Source organism: Hemibagrus wyckioides, linkage group LG03 (assembly GCF_019097595.1).
Source record: "Hemibagrus wyckioides isolate EC202008001 linkage group LG03, SWU_Hwy_1.0, whole genome shotgun sequence".
In the NCBI taxonomy this organism is placed as follows: Eukaryota; Metazoa; Chordata; class Actinopteri; order Siluriformes; family Bagridae; genus Hemibagrus; species Hemibagrus wyckioides.
The window spans coordinates 22,163,559-22,178,498 of record NC_080712.1 but is presented as its reverse complement, the minus strand read 5'-3'; the positions used below and the strand labels follow the sequence as shown (position 1 = coordinate 22,178,498).

The 14,940-nt window shown below is 37.0% G+C and overlaps 1 protein-coding gene and 1 long non-coding RNA gene across 5 annotated transcripts; one reads left to right on the top strand and one right to left on the bottom strand.

Annotated features, from left to right (window-relative positions):
* Nucleotides 1–2,066, bottom strand: LOC131350929 (uncharacterized). The gene is made up of 3 exons (XR_009204319.1): nucleotides 1,947–2,066; nucleotides 482–579; nucleotides 1–228 (listed from the first exon to the last, which is right to left on the bottom strand). It is a non-coding gene; the product is annotated as an uncharacterized LOC131350929 (long non-coding RNA).
* Nucleotides 1,280–14,786, top strand: sufu (suppressor of fused homolog (Drosophila)). Of its 4 annotated transcripts, none has more exons than XM_058385942.1 (13): nucleotides 1,280–1,646; nucleotides 1,968–2,102; nucleotides 2,333–2,469; nucleotides 3,144–3,286; nucleotides 4,365–4,450; nucleotides 4,778–4,850; nucleotides 7,721–7,874; nucleotides 8,056–8,158; nucleotides 11,183–11,221; nucleotides 12,322–12,456; nucleotides 12,913–13,051; nucleotides 13,135–13,203; nucleotides 13,303–14,786. In XM_058385942.1, the coding sequence occupies exons 1-13, from the start codon at nucleotides 1,495–1,497 to the stop codon at nucleotides 13,390–13,392; spliced, it is 1,455 nt and encodes a 484-aa protein (XP_058241925.1). In that variant the 5' UTR covers nucleotides 1,280–1,494; the 3' UTR covers nucleotides 13,393–14,786. The 4 variants fall into 4 exon arrangements, with proteins under 4 accessions (XP_058241925.1, XP_058241928.1, XP_058241924.1 ...); XM_058385941.1 differs by having other exon boundaries at nucleotides 1,281–1,646; nucleotides 7,718–7,874; XM_058385945.1 differs by lacking the exon at nucleotides 11,183–11,221.
* Nucleotides 14,787–14,940: the final 154 nt, after the last annotated feature.

Below are 14,940 nucleotides of genomic sequence, written 5' to 3'. Positions count from 1 at the left end.
GTGAAGGGTTTACCAGAGGGTCCGAAAGGGGTTGTGTATATAGATGGTGGTAATACCAGTCCCAAGGCGTAGCTAGAAGAAAAGGCAGAGAATGATAGTAGTGGTGGATCTCTGGCTGGATAGTTTGGTTCTGAAAGCTTGTATGTTGTGGAGAACAGTAGATGGGATATAAAAGGTGGACATACTCTCCCAGGCAGATCTGACAGTCTGGACATGAAGCAGGATTTGCTTGAAAGGAACGCAATCAAGATTAGAAATGTAAGCATGCATATGTGGAATAATATGCAAATTTCCAACAGCAGGCAGTATATAAGAGATGCCATCACTGATTTGATTACAACAGGCCAAGCCCAGCTGCTTTAAATCACTCAACATCTAAACCACTCAACAGATTCACAGCTAGATTTCAATGTATCACCATTAAACTCATGAATGAGTCACCAAAAAATAAAAAAAATAAACAAAATGCCAATGCAGTTACCCATTTCCATGTTATGTTTCCAAAGAACTTGTGTTTCATGTGTCTGTAGGCAGAATGTCCAAGCATGTCTCTTGTATCCAAGCACCAGGTAAACAAGCCTGTTAGTGATAAGATGAATGAGTTGCACCTCAAACTGCACACTAGTATTCTAAATATTAGGTCAACTGATTTCACTGACTAATGTCAGTAACAGGCAACATAAGCCTATGACTTATGATGTCTTGCACATTTGACTGTTTTCCCCAGAGCTAACGTGTGTTTTAGTCAGGTAATTAAATTAATAGCCCTTCCTGAGTTGAAGTAGGTTTATTAGAACAGAAATTTTTTATTTTTTTTATTTTTAAAGAAAAACCCTGTATGACAGAGGTAAGTCTAGCCCAGGACCGAAGCTGGGAACATGTGTGTTAGACAGGTTTATATGAATATAATGATATGTATATATACAGGTTTATATAAATAATAAGATATATACAGGTATATATAAATACTATATTAATATCCTGCACAGTTCATTACATTGTATTAATAAACAACAGGTGGCGCCTATCTGTGTCAAAGATAACCAGCTATCCTGTCAAACTCAAGAATGTTTAAAGTACAGCAATTGTTACTATTTCATTGCTTAAGGTGTAGTTAGTTTTAAACAGTTTAGCATTTCGTCACTCATTAAGAGACCTAAAAAGTCTAGGAAATTTTATATAATAGCTGAAAACTAGTCCGCCCACCCCATATAACTCTGTCCAATCACAGTGCATCCATTTCAAACAACGCTGCTCTGATTGAACAAAACACTTGTCAGTCAAAGTAAGAAGCCACGCCTCCCGCTGACCCCGCAAACCCTGGGGGAGACGAGTGTTCAGGGTTTTTAAAAGATAAATACGCTGGAAGTAAATTAACCTCTGGAGCGAGTTTTATCACTTTAGAGAGTCGTTCGCATTTTTGTGAAGAGGGCTTCGGGATTTCGGGATTTTTGGAGGACTTTTCCATTCTTTTTTTGGGTGTCGTAGTGAAGGATGGATAAAATGCGGCCTAGCGGCGGAGCGGCTGGCCACCTCGGGCTCGCCTCGCTCTTTCCGCCGGGTCTGCAAGCCATTTATGCGGAGTGTCGGCGCCTGTACCCCGATCAACCAAACCCGCTTCAAGTCACTGCCATCGTTAAGTACTGGTAAGACATGCAGATTTTACTGTCTACGGAAACATGCTTCAAAATAGAGTGTAATAAAAAAAATAAATATTCAAGCAGCAGCGTGATGTGGAAATCTTTCGACTCCTGATTAATAAAGTATTGATGTAGCTAAAGCGCTAAAGCAGGGCGAGCTCAGTCGAGAAGTTCAGTCGAGTTGGATTAAAAAAAAGTTGTTTATCTGCTTGTACAAGTGTAAGGAAAGCTCTGTGCTGTTCAGAACATTGTTACTGGATGTAACTAGCATTAAATACACGGCTGTTTGGTTAGCTTTGTTTTTACCCTTTCATTATGTAAACACAGGTTAGGGGGCCCAGATCCTCTAGACTACATAAGTATGTACAGAAACGTGGGATGTCCTGCTCTGGATGTTCAGGAACACTGGCATTATGTGAGTCTCGGCCTGAGTGATCTGTACGGAGACAACAGAGTTCATGAGTAAGTGTAGCTTCATCTTCTGAGCATGTATATTGAAAAGAAAAAAAAAACTACATTAAAGTTTCAGGGTCATCATACAGTCTGTATGTTGGCCCCCAGATAATGATCCATAAACATGTTTCAGTATAATAATAATAATAATAATAATAATAGTGTAAAAGTATACAGATACATTATCTTCTGTTCTGTGTCATTTTATTGCAAAACCACAAATGTTTTCATTTTCATAGATTCACTGGTCAAGATGGTCCAAGTGGATTTGGATTTGAGCTTACATTTCGGTTAAAGAGGGAGCCCGGGGAGACGGCTCCCCCCACCTGGCCAGCTGAGCTTATGCAAGGTTTGGCTCGATACGTCTTTCAATCAGGTATGAAACAGGTTTAGTATATAGGGCTTAGCACTGATTGCCTCACTTTCTTTGAAATGCTACCACTTCCAACTAATTGCACCGAATCTGGGGGATTGAGGGCTAAATCATAATGTTTGCTGCAACACATGTAGCCAATAACCTTTTGAAGGATAGCTGAAAGAGAAATTCCTATCCAGTCTAAACCTTGACTGTATTTGCTTCATTGCAAGTCATTCACAATGTTTTAATGGAAAAATGCATCATACTAGAGTGAGATTTCTTTAGAGATTTTCTTTTTGAATCCTTTGGAAGAACAGGCAGAGAAATCAAGTGTCCTTCAAACCTTTAAAATCTACCTAGAAGATATCAACAAAAACGAGCTGTGAAGGGAAATTAAGCAGACGAATTTCATATTCATGTGAGCTCGATTCACATCTGTGTAAATTATAGACTTCTTGTGTTCTGTTATTTAGGACTGGCCACTGAATTACTTTTTTTATATTAATATTTAATAAAAAAGCAGTTTTGTTGCCTTTAAACACGCTGTTGAAGTCAGTAATTTTGACCCTTATATACAAGATCGATTGTGTGTATTGTTCTTTTTGAAATCTTTTCTGAGGATGGTGTGATCTTCAGACACATTCGAGACAAATCCAGACCATTTATTGTGTTGTCCTTATTTTGGGATACAGAAAACACATTCTGCAGTGGTGACCACATTTCATGGCACAGCCCACTAGACAACAGTGAGTCCCGAATCCAGCACATGCTGCTCACAGAGGATCCCCAGATGCAACCTGTACAAACCCCATTTGGTCTGGTCAGCTTCCTTCAAGTAAGGCACAACAAATTAACATTGTCCCCTCATTGTTCTTACAGACTAGTGATATTGTGTTATGTTCAGTGCAAGAATATCATGCTTGATTTTATTTTCACTGGCTTGGTAAAATCTGATGGTTTAGTTTTGTATGTGTGTAAATTAATGTGGTTAGTTTTAACTAATACTATATAATCTGTTTACAGTACCTTTGATATCTACCTTCTGTGAAATTGAGTATGGGATTAATAAAGGAACTAATCTTGCATTAAGCCTAACATGACAGATGACCATGAAGATGTTTATTATATTCAAACAACCAACTTTATGACTATGGCTGTAGATTTATTTGATGTGCCACATTTTATTTATTCATTCATCTTTTGTAAACTTTTTATCCTGGCCAAGGACATGGTCAGTCCAGAGCTTATCGTAGTGCATAAGGAAGGAGTATATACACTACCAGTCAAAAGTTTGGACACACCTTTTAATTCAATGTTTTTTGTTTAGGGATTTATTTTCTACATTCTAGAACAATACTGGAGATTTCAAAACTATGAAATAACACACATGGACTTAAGTAATCCATATGTAATGACAACAAAAAACAGTCAGTTGTTATTTTAAGACATGAAGGTCAGGTGTTCTGCAATAGTTCTTGCAAGAACAGTATTGTCAAGTGCATTTGCAAAACCCATCAAGCACCATGATGAAACTGGCTCACATGAAGACCATCCCAGTAAAGCAAGACCAAAACTTACCTCTGCTGCAGAGGAGAAGTTCATTTAGAGTTACCAGCCTCAGAAATCACCAATTAACAGCACCTCAGATTAGAGCCGTTATGAAGGCTTTACAGAGCATCAGTAGCAGACATATCTCAATATCAACCGTTCAAAGGACGTTATTGTGTATTTCGGCCGCCTTCAGCATTGTTTTACAATGTAGAAAGAAATAAACATGGAATTAGAAGATGTCCAAACTTTTGACTGGTAGTGTATCCTGAAATGAAATGACACCAGTCAATGTACCTGTATGTTTAATGTAAATGTTTTGGTGTAGAAATATTAATTGTGTTTCCTTCTTTTGTGTTTTGAAGATTGTCGGGGTGTGCACCGAAGAGCTGCAGGCAGCACAGCAATGGAATGGTCAGGGCATTTTGGACCTGCTGCGTGGAGTGCATGTGTGAGTATTGTCGGGGGGGGGAAACAGACTCTGTGTAAAGTTAGGACAAACCTTGTTTTGGCATGTGTACCGGATTAGTGTTCGTAGGAGAAATGTGACTTCATCCCCTGAAATGTTGTTCAAGGCACTGTTATACCTGGTGGACAAGTGTTGCAAGTATTTTAGTTGTTGCTGGGTTGTTTTCAGACTTCAGTGTAGTGTTTAAAATGTTTGTTTAGTTTTTTCTCGGGTTAAATGGGTCACTGACCCTGAGAAATTTGGTTTGACCCTACGTTTTCATTAACCGTGTTTAAAATGGGCTTCTCCTGCCTCCTGCTCTGTTTGCAGTGCTGGAGGTCCGTGGTTAATCACTGACATGAGGAGAGGGGAGACTATATTTGACATTGATCCTCACTTACAAGTAAGGCTTTATTATTTATTTCTTCTTCTTCTGTGTTGTGTATAATTTGTTAGATTTTACATGTGGAATATTCTTCTGGAAAGAAAACACTTCACTGGCAATATAGTAAGATGATTTAGCAGCCTTTAAGAGCTTTTCTACTTTTCCATGCTGGTTAATTATAGTCAGGTATAAAACCTTGTTAAAACATAAATAACAGCGTGTTTATTTGCTTTGTGTGCAGTCTTTCAGAAAATTCCTTATTAAAATGAATAAAATATTATAATTTATGTGATGGTAAATAAGACTTTTTTTTTTTTTTTTCATTGGGCCATGAAAGGGGGGGTTTAAGGTCCAATCCTTGCTGCTTATGACCACATGGACCTGGATCAGCTAGGCTGCAAGATGAAATAAATTGTGGAATGCAACCTTAGTAATAATAAAGCAAACCATTTCACTCTGGTTGAATATAAAATGGACTTGACAAAAATTGGTTCTTACAGTGGCAGTACATCCAGATAGTGCCCTCAGGACAGGCTCTAAACATACTTCTAATATTTTGCCAACATACGATAACAGAAAAAAATACTATTTAAAACTCGTATTACATTAAAATGATTCTATTCAATCAACGAACACATCATCTGCATCTCCTTTGTAGCCACTCAGTTAATAGGGATATGTCACATTTGGGTGATTTGTAGGGATTGTGACACATCGGCACTGCCAGCAAGCATGACCTAAACAGTGCTATTAGTGTCTCAGTATGGCTTTTCGGTTCTAGTTGGTGTTGGGAGTACTCTCTGTATTCTGGCTATGACTAAACATTATTCTGAAAATTGTTTTATTTGTTGTTTTTCCCCTGATATCTTGCTTATTTATATATATATATATATTTTTAGCAGTATATATTACTACACAGCCCTTTAATTAAATAACAGGTCATTAACCCCAATATCATGCTATTCTGTGTTTTCTGGTGTGTCCTGCATTTGTTCCTTTACAAGTAGTCAAATTCAGTGTATTAACCAATGTCTATGTACAAGCAGCGATATCTGGAACATGTAACTGACAGGTATTTCTTGTTGCCCAATTGTGCCATGTTAGACTAATAGTTTAAACAATTAATATCTGTAAATGTCTTTGCCTGGATTGGGACCTGGTTTTAATCTGTGAGGACTGCATCTGTTGTTAAAAAGGATAAATCCACATGAAGACCAGGAAGCTATCTATTGGAGGAAAGTAAACTATTTTGAGCAATTGCACAAGCACTGGATAAAGCCATTTAAAAAACGTCCTGAAAAAGAACAAAACACTGGTGTGCTAACAACCAAACATCGAACAGGTCAGCCAAGAAAAACAACAGCAGTTGATGACGAACGTTGTGAAAGCTGTGAAGAAAAACAAGCATCAGTGACATCACCAGCAACCTGAACAGGTCAGGGGTTAAGGTATCACAATCCAACAACAGAAAAAGACTTTGAGAGCAGAAAGATAGAGGCTATACCACAAAATGCAAACCACTTACCAGAATTAATCAGAAAGCCAGATTGGAATTCACACAGAGATGAGCCACAACAGTTGTGAAACCAAGATTACCAAAGTAAGGGAAAGACTAAAATGTGGGGAAACAAAGGATCTGCTCCTGATCCAACACATAAAAGCTCATCAGTCAAGCACGGTGGAGGTAGCATTATGGATTAGGATTGCATGGCTGCTTCTGTTACAGACTCACAAATCTTTATTGATGATGTAACTCATGATAGGAGCAGAAGAATGAATTCAGAAGTCTACAGAAACATTCTGTCTGCCATTTTACAGAGAAATGCAACTAATCTAAATATGATCATGCAGCAAGATCATGCATGGCCCGGAACACATTGCCAACACAACAAAGCACTTTATCAGAGGAGTTTTAGACTGGCCATGTAAATCAGCAGACCTTAGCATTTCACGTCCTGAAGAGAATACACCCCCACCCTTAAACACACACAAAAAAATAACATACAACAATTAAAAAAGCAGAACTTTGTTTTGCAGTGTAAAATTTTGTTCTGATACTTCCTCAATTAAACCTCGTTGATTTACCACCAACGTACCATCCTGAGATTCTCTGATAATCTTTTGAGCTCAAACCCAAATGTCCTCACTCTATAGCAAAAAACAAAAATAATTGCTCTTCAAGTACTTGTGGAGGAGGAGGCCGTATTGTGTAGGTTAAGCAATGTTGTGTTTATCAACACAACTGGCTCGAAAGACAGGTTCAACTACTTGTTACTGGCTTAAATAAATTATTCAAATACATTTGCTTGTGGCAACACTACTGCTTGACATTGCCATAATAAACATTCTAATCCACATAAATGCATTAATATAGTATATTAATTAAGAATAAAATATGCAAAAACTAAATAAAAGAAACGGCCTAAATGACTTAAAATCATTCATTTTGGTCTTTTCAATTTCATTGGCCAAAGTAGCACAAGATAATGCTTTTCTAATAGCGAAGGTTTCATAAATGTCTGTTAAAGTTGGACAACTGAATAATATGGTTCAACTTTAGACACACCTTTCTTAAATTCCGCACATCAAAACACAAGATTTGTCATGACGCCAACTCTGAAGTCTAATGTAAAGTGTTTCTTTAACGTGCTCCTCAATTTTCCATCATTTTTTTCAATATAAATAAAGAGGCAGCTTGCAGCTCTACATTACAGTAGACCAAATTGTTGAATTAGAAAATTAATAACTACCTCAGTTTGAGTTGCTTTGAGGCTGAGTTGCTTTTCTTCAGTAGTCTATGTGTGTCAGTGTAGCCGTACACTTTTGCCCACGCATCTATGTTTGGTGTGTTGTTTTATGTGTACGTGTATTATTTTCGATCCAAGCAGGAGAGGGTGGATAAAGGCATCGAAACAGACGGCTCTAACCTGAGCGGAGTCAGTGCCAAGTGTGCATGGGATGACCTGAGCCGACCTCCTGAGGATGAGGACGACAGTCGCAGCATCTGCATTGGATCACAGCCACGCAGGCTGTCCGAGAAAGGTGAGCCATTTAATTTGGGGAATTAATGATCAAAATCTGATGATCGTCAAAAACCTTTTGTAATTGTAATATAATTTTTTTTTATTACTTCTAATGCATTGCTTCTTTTTTGTATTTGACTCTGTGACATCACACTTTTAAGAACGGTTAACAGATTTGTTTTTTCGTATTTCATCTGCAGACACTGAACAGATCAGGGAAGCCCTGAGGAAAGGACTGGAGATTAACAGCAAGTCAGTCTTACCTCCCATTAACAGTCAGAAACACAACCAAGACCGGCCACTGTAAGTATACTCTGGAATTTTTAACAGTGAATTCTGAGAAATTGGTACCAAATTGAGAAGCATTATGTATCTGCTGATTGAGGGGTGTGTGTGGGAGGGGGTTGTTTGTGTTCCATCAGTTAAGATATCAGATTGATGTAAAGCGAAGAAGTTGGTCTTGGGGTAGATGTACAGTGAAATTGTCAGGGGACTTTGCCCAGAGGTGACATGGATTGTATTTTAATACGAAAACATAATTGCATAATTTTATATTCAATGAAATATTTTCAGTTATTTACTAAAATTGTGCCCTGAAATGGAGATTTTAATGTAACTATTTAATTTAATTTTCTCCTTATGCCCAAATTGCTATTGATTACTGTATTATTCCTAAAGGTGCCTTTTTAGTGCAATGTTTGCATTTGCTAAAATCTATAACTATACAATTATAAGAAAACACATTTCAAACCAAATATTTGAACATAAAACAGATGTATCAATGCTAAAATGAGATGTTTAGCCCACATTGACAACAAATATCAGGAAAAATGAACATTCTGGAAGCAAACTGTGTTAGAGCCATTACTGGGTGCTAGTATTAGAATGAGCAAAAAAATAAATAAAATCAGTTTTGGCTCTTTGCCATTGCTGTTATCTCAAAACGGCTAATAGTCATAAAACTTGTCCTCAAGTTAATTAAAATCCTTGTATTATAATTAATGGGCAGCTTGACAGCATGGCTGGTGGCGTTTACATTTTGATTTAAAGCGAACCGGTGTGATGCAAGTTTGAACCTGTTTAGCATTTTCCAAGATAATATAGCTTCCTTATAGATTTACAGCAGTGTTAGCTAGCTGTTGTCATATGCTGAGTAAAGTATAAAGACTTTTGACGTTAAAAGAGAAGCCGCAAGAATACCTCCAGGTCCGTTTATGGCTTTGCGCAAAAACACCCTTCGTAGTATTCAGACATCGCTGCTTTCCATGGTGTATGCTTGCTTATTTAGTAATTTTGAATACTACAAAACTATTCATTGTTTAGTGTTAGCAGTTAAATCTGTTACTTTTTTGAAACACACATAATATACATTAGCGAATTCACAAAAATGGAGATGGCACAGGCCTGTGACACTGACTGCAGTTACATTTATATCTACAGGTGTTTCGTTGATATCAGAATCAATCTTTATCTGTATTGAAATTTGGACCATTTTCTTAACTAGAAAGTTTGCTTTTCAGTAAAGGTACTGATCGAGATGGTTTGAACTCAGGTCAGAAAGTGAATTGTAATAAAAATGATAAAGAGTGAATAGATTCAAGATGCTATAACTCACCAAGAGGTCCCTTTAACAGTATGCAGTTAAATGACATCTTGGTAAGTTATACCATCTTGAATCTATTTACTTTTACTATTTTATTATAAGATTAAACCAAGGTTATAAATACTATTTCTATGAACAGTTTAGTAGTTCTTATTTTCTTATGAATGCGTAAAACGAGCAAAAGAATCTGCCAACTGAACAACACAATTTTAAGCTTATAAATAGCAAAAATACACCTAGAAATGGGTTTCTTGGATTTTGTTTCTTGTAATTTTTTAATGGAAAATTTATATAATCAGAATGATCTAGCAAGTGTATGTTCACTGTCCTTTGTCTTAAAAAATATTAAACAATGCCAGTAACTTGGAAATACCTGATAAATTGAAAGAAGAGTATATATGAAGTATATAAGTGAATATTAGGTGCAGATTTTGGTTTTGAGTCTTTAGGAATGAGGGAATAGCTGCATGATAGAAAGGTTAATTATGCAAGGTTTCTTTATTTTTATAATTTATCCTTCCTTGTTTGGTGTAGTGCTAGCAGCGTTGTTAGTTCTGACCTTTTTCTGAGTTTTTCTGGTAAGCATTCACTTCTGGCTGTTACTCCGAAGGCTGTTATGAATATTTCTTCAAACCTTTTTCTAATATCTGTTTGTTCTGTGTGTTGATTCTCCTTGTGGGTGAGCTGAGGTGTTTGACAGTCTATTCTCATCTCATTGATCTCAATGCAGTCGTTCAATGCTCTGTTCAACACCCTACACAGCAGGGGGTTGGGGTAATCTCAGCCTCCTTTTGTGTCCTCCCCATCTCGTCCTGCTCACCTTGCCCCCTGGCCATAAGCAGAGATTCTGCTGTGTCTTTCATTAGCCATTCCAAGCAAACACGTCCTGCAGCTCACTGTTATTACTTAGCATTTAAAAAGAAGAGTAGCTAGAAGGATTTTTTTAGTCAGTATTGCCAGCAGGAACTTAAAAAAAAAAAAATCTAATACATACCCCATAGGGCTGTTATGGCATCTGTAATATACATATACAGAATCTATAATACCATGTAAAAAAAAAATACAAATACTTCTACATTTACTGTTTAGACATTTTGGATTATACTAGAGCTTTTGGTGGTGCTTGCACTAATCTGGCTTCGACACTGTTGATATTTTGGGGAGCTCTATATATTTATATAGAGGAGGTCTGCGGTAGTTGGCAGTTCCGGATAGACTGACATTTATTGTCTATCATAATAACCGGAAAAAATGCCTATGTAAGTTCTGCTGTTTCTTGCAGCAAGAATCATCAAGAAAACTGATGACTGAATGTTTAGGAGATTTTGAAATGCAGCAAAACTAACTCAAGAGTGTTCAGTGCCTGATGGCAAAAAGCAACTTTAGGGGAAAGCATCAGAGACCTGCAGTAGGTAGAGTGTTTTCCCCTTTAAAATTCATTCAGAAAGCATTACCTTGTTCACTGACTGACCAGATGTGACCCCTAAAGTATTATAATTTAATATTATAATGGTTTGTGAGGTGTTGAAAGCATTTGTTCCCCTGAAAGCAAAATATAGGGGATTGGTTGTCTGTTCTTAGTAGCTTTTTTCTTTCTTTCTCTCTTTCTTCTTTTTTTCTTTAAAAAAAATAAATAAGGGAAATTGATTTTCCTCACGACAGTAATGGTAAATGCATTAATTTCTCTTCGCTGTGGTACAAATTTACCCCTAATTTCTCTTTAGACAATCAGTCGGACATTTGCAGAGCAAGCAGAACTCAAGGTAAGAGGCAAACAATAGAGAGAGTAAAAAAAAATGCACTACTGAACAACATGTTCCTTAGTGGAGTTTTTCATTAATAAACGGTGATAAAATAAATGGTCAATATGCGCAGATTACTTTTTGTTCCAAAAAACCAAGGTACACACACTGTAGTGGTCTGTGACACAGTAGTCTTTACCTTTGCTGGTTGCCATGAACAAATATTTGAAATGCTAAAAGAGCAGTTCTATAGCAAGGCAGCAGTTCCCTTTGATTCCGCCTACCCTAAATCTGAATAATTAAACTCTTCTCTGCGCTAAAGACTATGTCTGAATTACTTAGGATAATGAATGTGCTACTATGGAACTGACTATGGAACTGGTTTCCCTACACCATGACACCTGAGGTGCTCTGAAGCTAGGTTTGCTTGGCTAACTGATGTTTATAAAGCAGTAAGGACAAAAAGTGATGTCCAAGCAGTAGAAATGATTCACTATTTCAAATGTAAAGTATATATATATGTGTATATATATATATATATATATATATATATATATATATATATATATATATATATATATATATATATATATATATATATATATATATATATATATATATATATATATATATAAATAAAATGTGTATATATAAAATGTATATATGTTGCTTTGTAGCCATTGTGATATTAGGGTTGTGTCACACACCTTATATATATATATATGGCATTTAATTTAACCTGAAAAGAACTTGGATCTTTGAAGTAACCTTGATTTTATAATGAAATTAAAGCTGTTTACATGAGCTGGGCTGCTTCTAATGTGGTGCCAAATATGCAGCTATTTTAATAATCTGCAGAATAAATGTGTGCATTCTGGCATGCTGGCAGATGATTGACTTGCTTCCATGCAAATATGTGAGTATTAATCAGTTTATCTTCTGGGTAAGTGGAAAAAAAGGGACTGTTGCTTTATGTCTAGGGATCTTTGGAGCAGTCTATCTTTGTGACAGCAGAAAATAGGAGCAAATTAAATATGCAAAATTATTCATTCCTTCTCCCTTCATCTCTCTTCCTCTCCCTGCTTTGCCCCCGCGCATGCCCCTCTTTCCACCCTCATCAGAAGCCGTAAGGACAGTCTGGAAAGTGAGAGCTCATCTGCTATTGTTCCCCATGAGCTGGTGAGGACACGACAGCTGGAGAGTGTGCACCTCAAGTTCAATCAGGAGTCTGGAACTCTGCTCCCACTGTGCCTTAGGTAATGTACAGACTTTCCAGTCTCTCTTGCTGGCATGCTTTCTTTCCAACCTCACACACCCAATGTGTTTGCTGCAGTCCAGTAAATTTGGGCCTTTCCTCCTTGGGAATGACTGATGTGTAAGGAAATGCACTACTTTATTTAATGTCCTGTTATTTTAAGAACAGATGTTCCTTTACCCCTACAGTGCTATTCTAAAAATAGCATAGCTGTTAACATGTTACTGCTGTCCTTAGCCAGCAAATCTTTTAGGCCGGTTCCAACAAGCCCAAGTGCTGGCATTACAAGGTTTTAGTATAAGATCAGAGGTTGAAGTGTAATCTCATTTTGTTTAGATGAAATCAAAGTCCTTTTTTTCTTTTAAAGCCTTAAAGGCAATCCATGAGCATTTCATCTCTAGACACTAGTGGCTCTCATTACTAAATGATATTTTTCATTCTTCTCTGTCTTTCATAGAGGTCGTCTCCTTCATGGGCGGCACTTCACATATAAAAGTATCAATGGTGACACGGCAATCACTTTTGTATCCACTGGAGTAGAGGGTGCCTTTGCAACAGAAGAGCACCCCTACGCTGCTCATGGGCCATGGCTACAGGTGATGTATAACCAGTACTACGGTACATATCCAAATGGCATGTTCACTGAACTGGTATAACGATGTCTGCTTCTTTTATTTAGATCCTTCTCACTGAAGAGTTTGTGGAGCACATGCTAGGTGACATTCAGGATCTAAGTATTCGTGACGAGGTAGGTGAGCCCCGAATGCCCAATGACCTGTTTTAAAAGGAATTCATGAACCGCTGTTCTTAAACGCATTCCTGCCCCCCCTCCCTTTTCTTTCTTTAGTTCAAGCTACCAAAGGAATACAGCTGGCCTGATAAGAAGCTAAAGATTTCCATCCTGCCAGATACAGTGTTTGACAGCCCGCTGCAATAAGACTGAGAAGCTGAATCTCCCCACACGTCTCTAGAGGAGTGCTGAGCCGCCGGGGCTCCATAGAGACTCGTGCTTATACACAGTTGGAGGAAATGGACACGTAGACACTTGACTCCCTCTCAGACAGCTGTTGGCACAAGACACTGAATATGCCTTTTTCACCAAGTATTAACTCCATCATAGCATTTAACCTTCAAATGTTTCTGTTGAATGCAATTTGCCAAAATTCCCTTATATAATATTCATTTTCAAAAGTCTGTGTGCCTACAGCCTGTACAGAAAGGGTTTTTGAATCCTTTTTTTGAATATTCAAGATGGGTTTTACTGTAAAAGGGCTTTCTGTAAAGCTATGATGTGCATTAACCAGACTGAGATTTGCATCAGGTTGAAGAATGACTTTTCCTAAATCTAAACAATGCCTGTTGAGTTTATGGGAGAACAAACATGGAAGAGCTACAAAAATTTTTATTATAATTATTGTTATTGGGGTCAGAGAATGATCATTTTGTATAAGAGGTTGGCTGAAACCATGTTTACACGTTTTAAAGGTTGGGCATAGCAAATTCATAGCCTTGCCAAATATCCCCAAACGCTTTCTCTGCCACAAGGAAGTACTGATGTAAATCTGCTTAACGGTTGCTTTGAGTATGAAAGCATTATTTGAAATGTTCATTGTGTACAAAAAGATTGATTATACCAAAGGTGTATTTCCTGGAAAAATCAAATCTTTTTTTTTTTTTTTAAGCTCTAGAAAGCTATACTGCCAATCTTAACATGATGAATGCCTTGTGAGTTATTAGTACTGCATTATAAAAAATGTGCACAGTCTTGTCAGGAAATCTTTAGTAGCTAGAGGAAACTTTTGACCAGCAAAACTATAACAAACTGCTTCTCATGCAGTCAACCTGGAACGAATCCACCTTTTGTATCATGAGCTAATGAAGTGTTTAGATAGCTCGCAAATTAAATACACTAGTGCCTGTTTAAAACTGTGATCAACACTATCTTTAGCAAGTTGCTAATGTATACCAAAGCCAGTATTTAATTTGCATTCTCGTGTATTGGATGTAGGAGATCAAAAGCCCATTTTATGTCCTCCTCCCCCTTGATTTCTTTAACCATTAAAGTGCAATGGTTAACACATTTCACTTGTTCCTGTTACACTCCATGTTATTTTATGGCTGTAAGTTAAAAGGTGTTTGTGAGAACAGAAGTATGTTAACAAACTGCATTAGTTCCCTTTTTTAATACCCAAATGCATAGTTTGTGTTTGTTTGTTTGTTGTTTTTTTGGAAGAGGTCTTTATGTAGTGTATTGTCTTTTTATATTCTTTCAAATCACTAAACTGCCTGTTTTTCTTACCATTAAAGTGCATTAAAGTTTATTTACATAAATATTGCACTGTATATTCCTCCTGCCATTTTAAACTGTATTTAAAACAATTCAGTGCAGCATAAAGAATTTTGTAATATTTTTGTGTGCTTAACAAATTTGATGATGTGATATTTATCAAGCCCTCATTTGTAAGCCAGACCTTTCCTTTTCGTT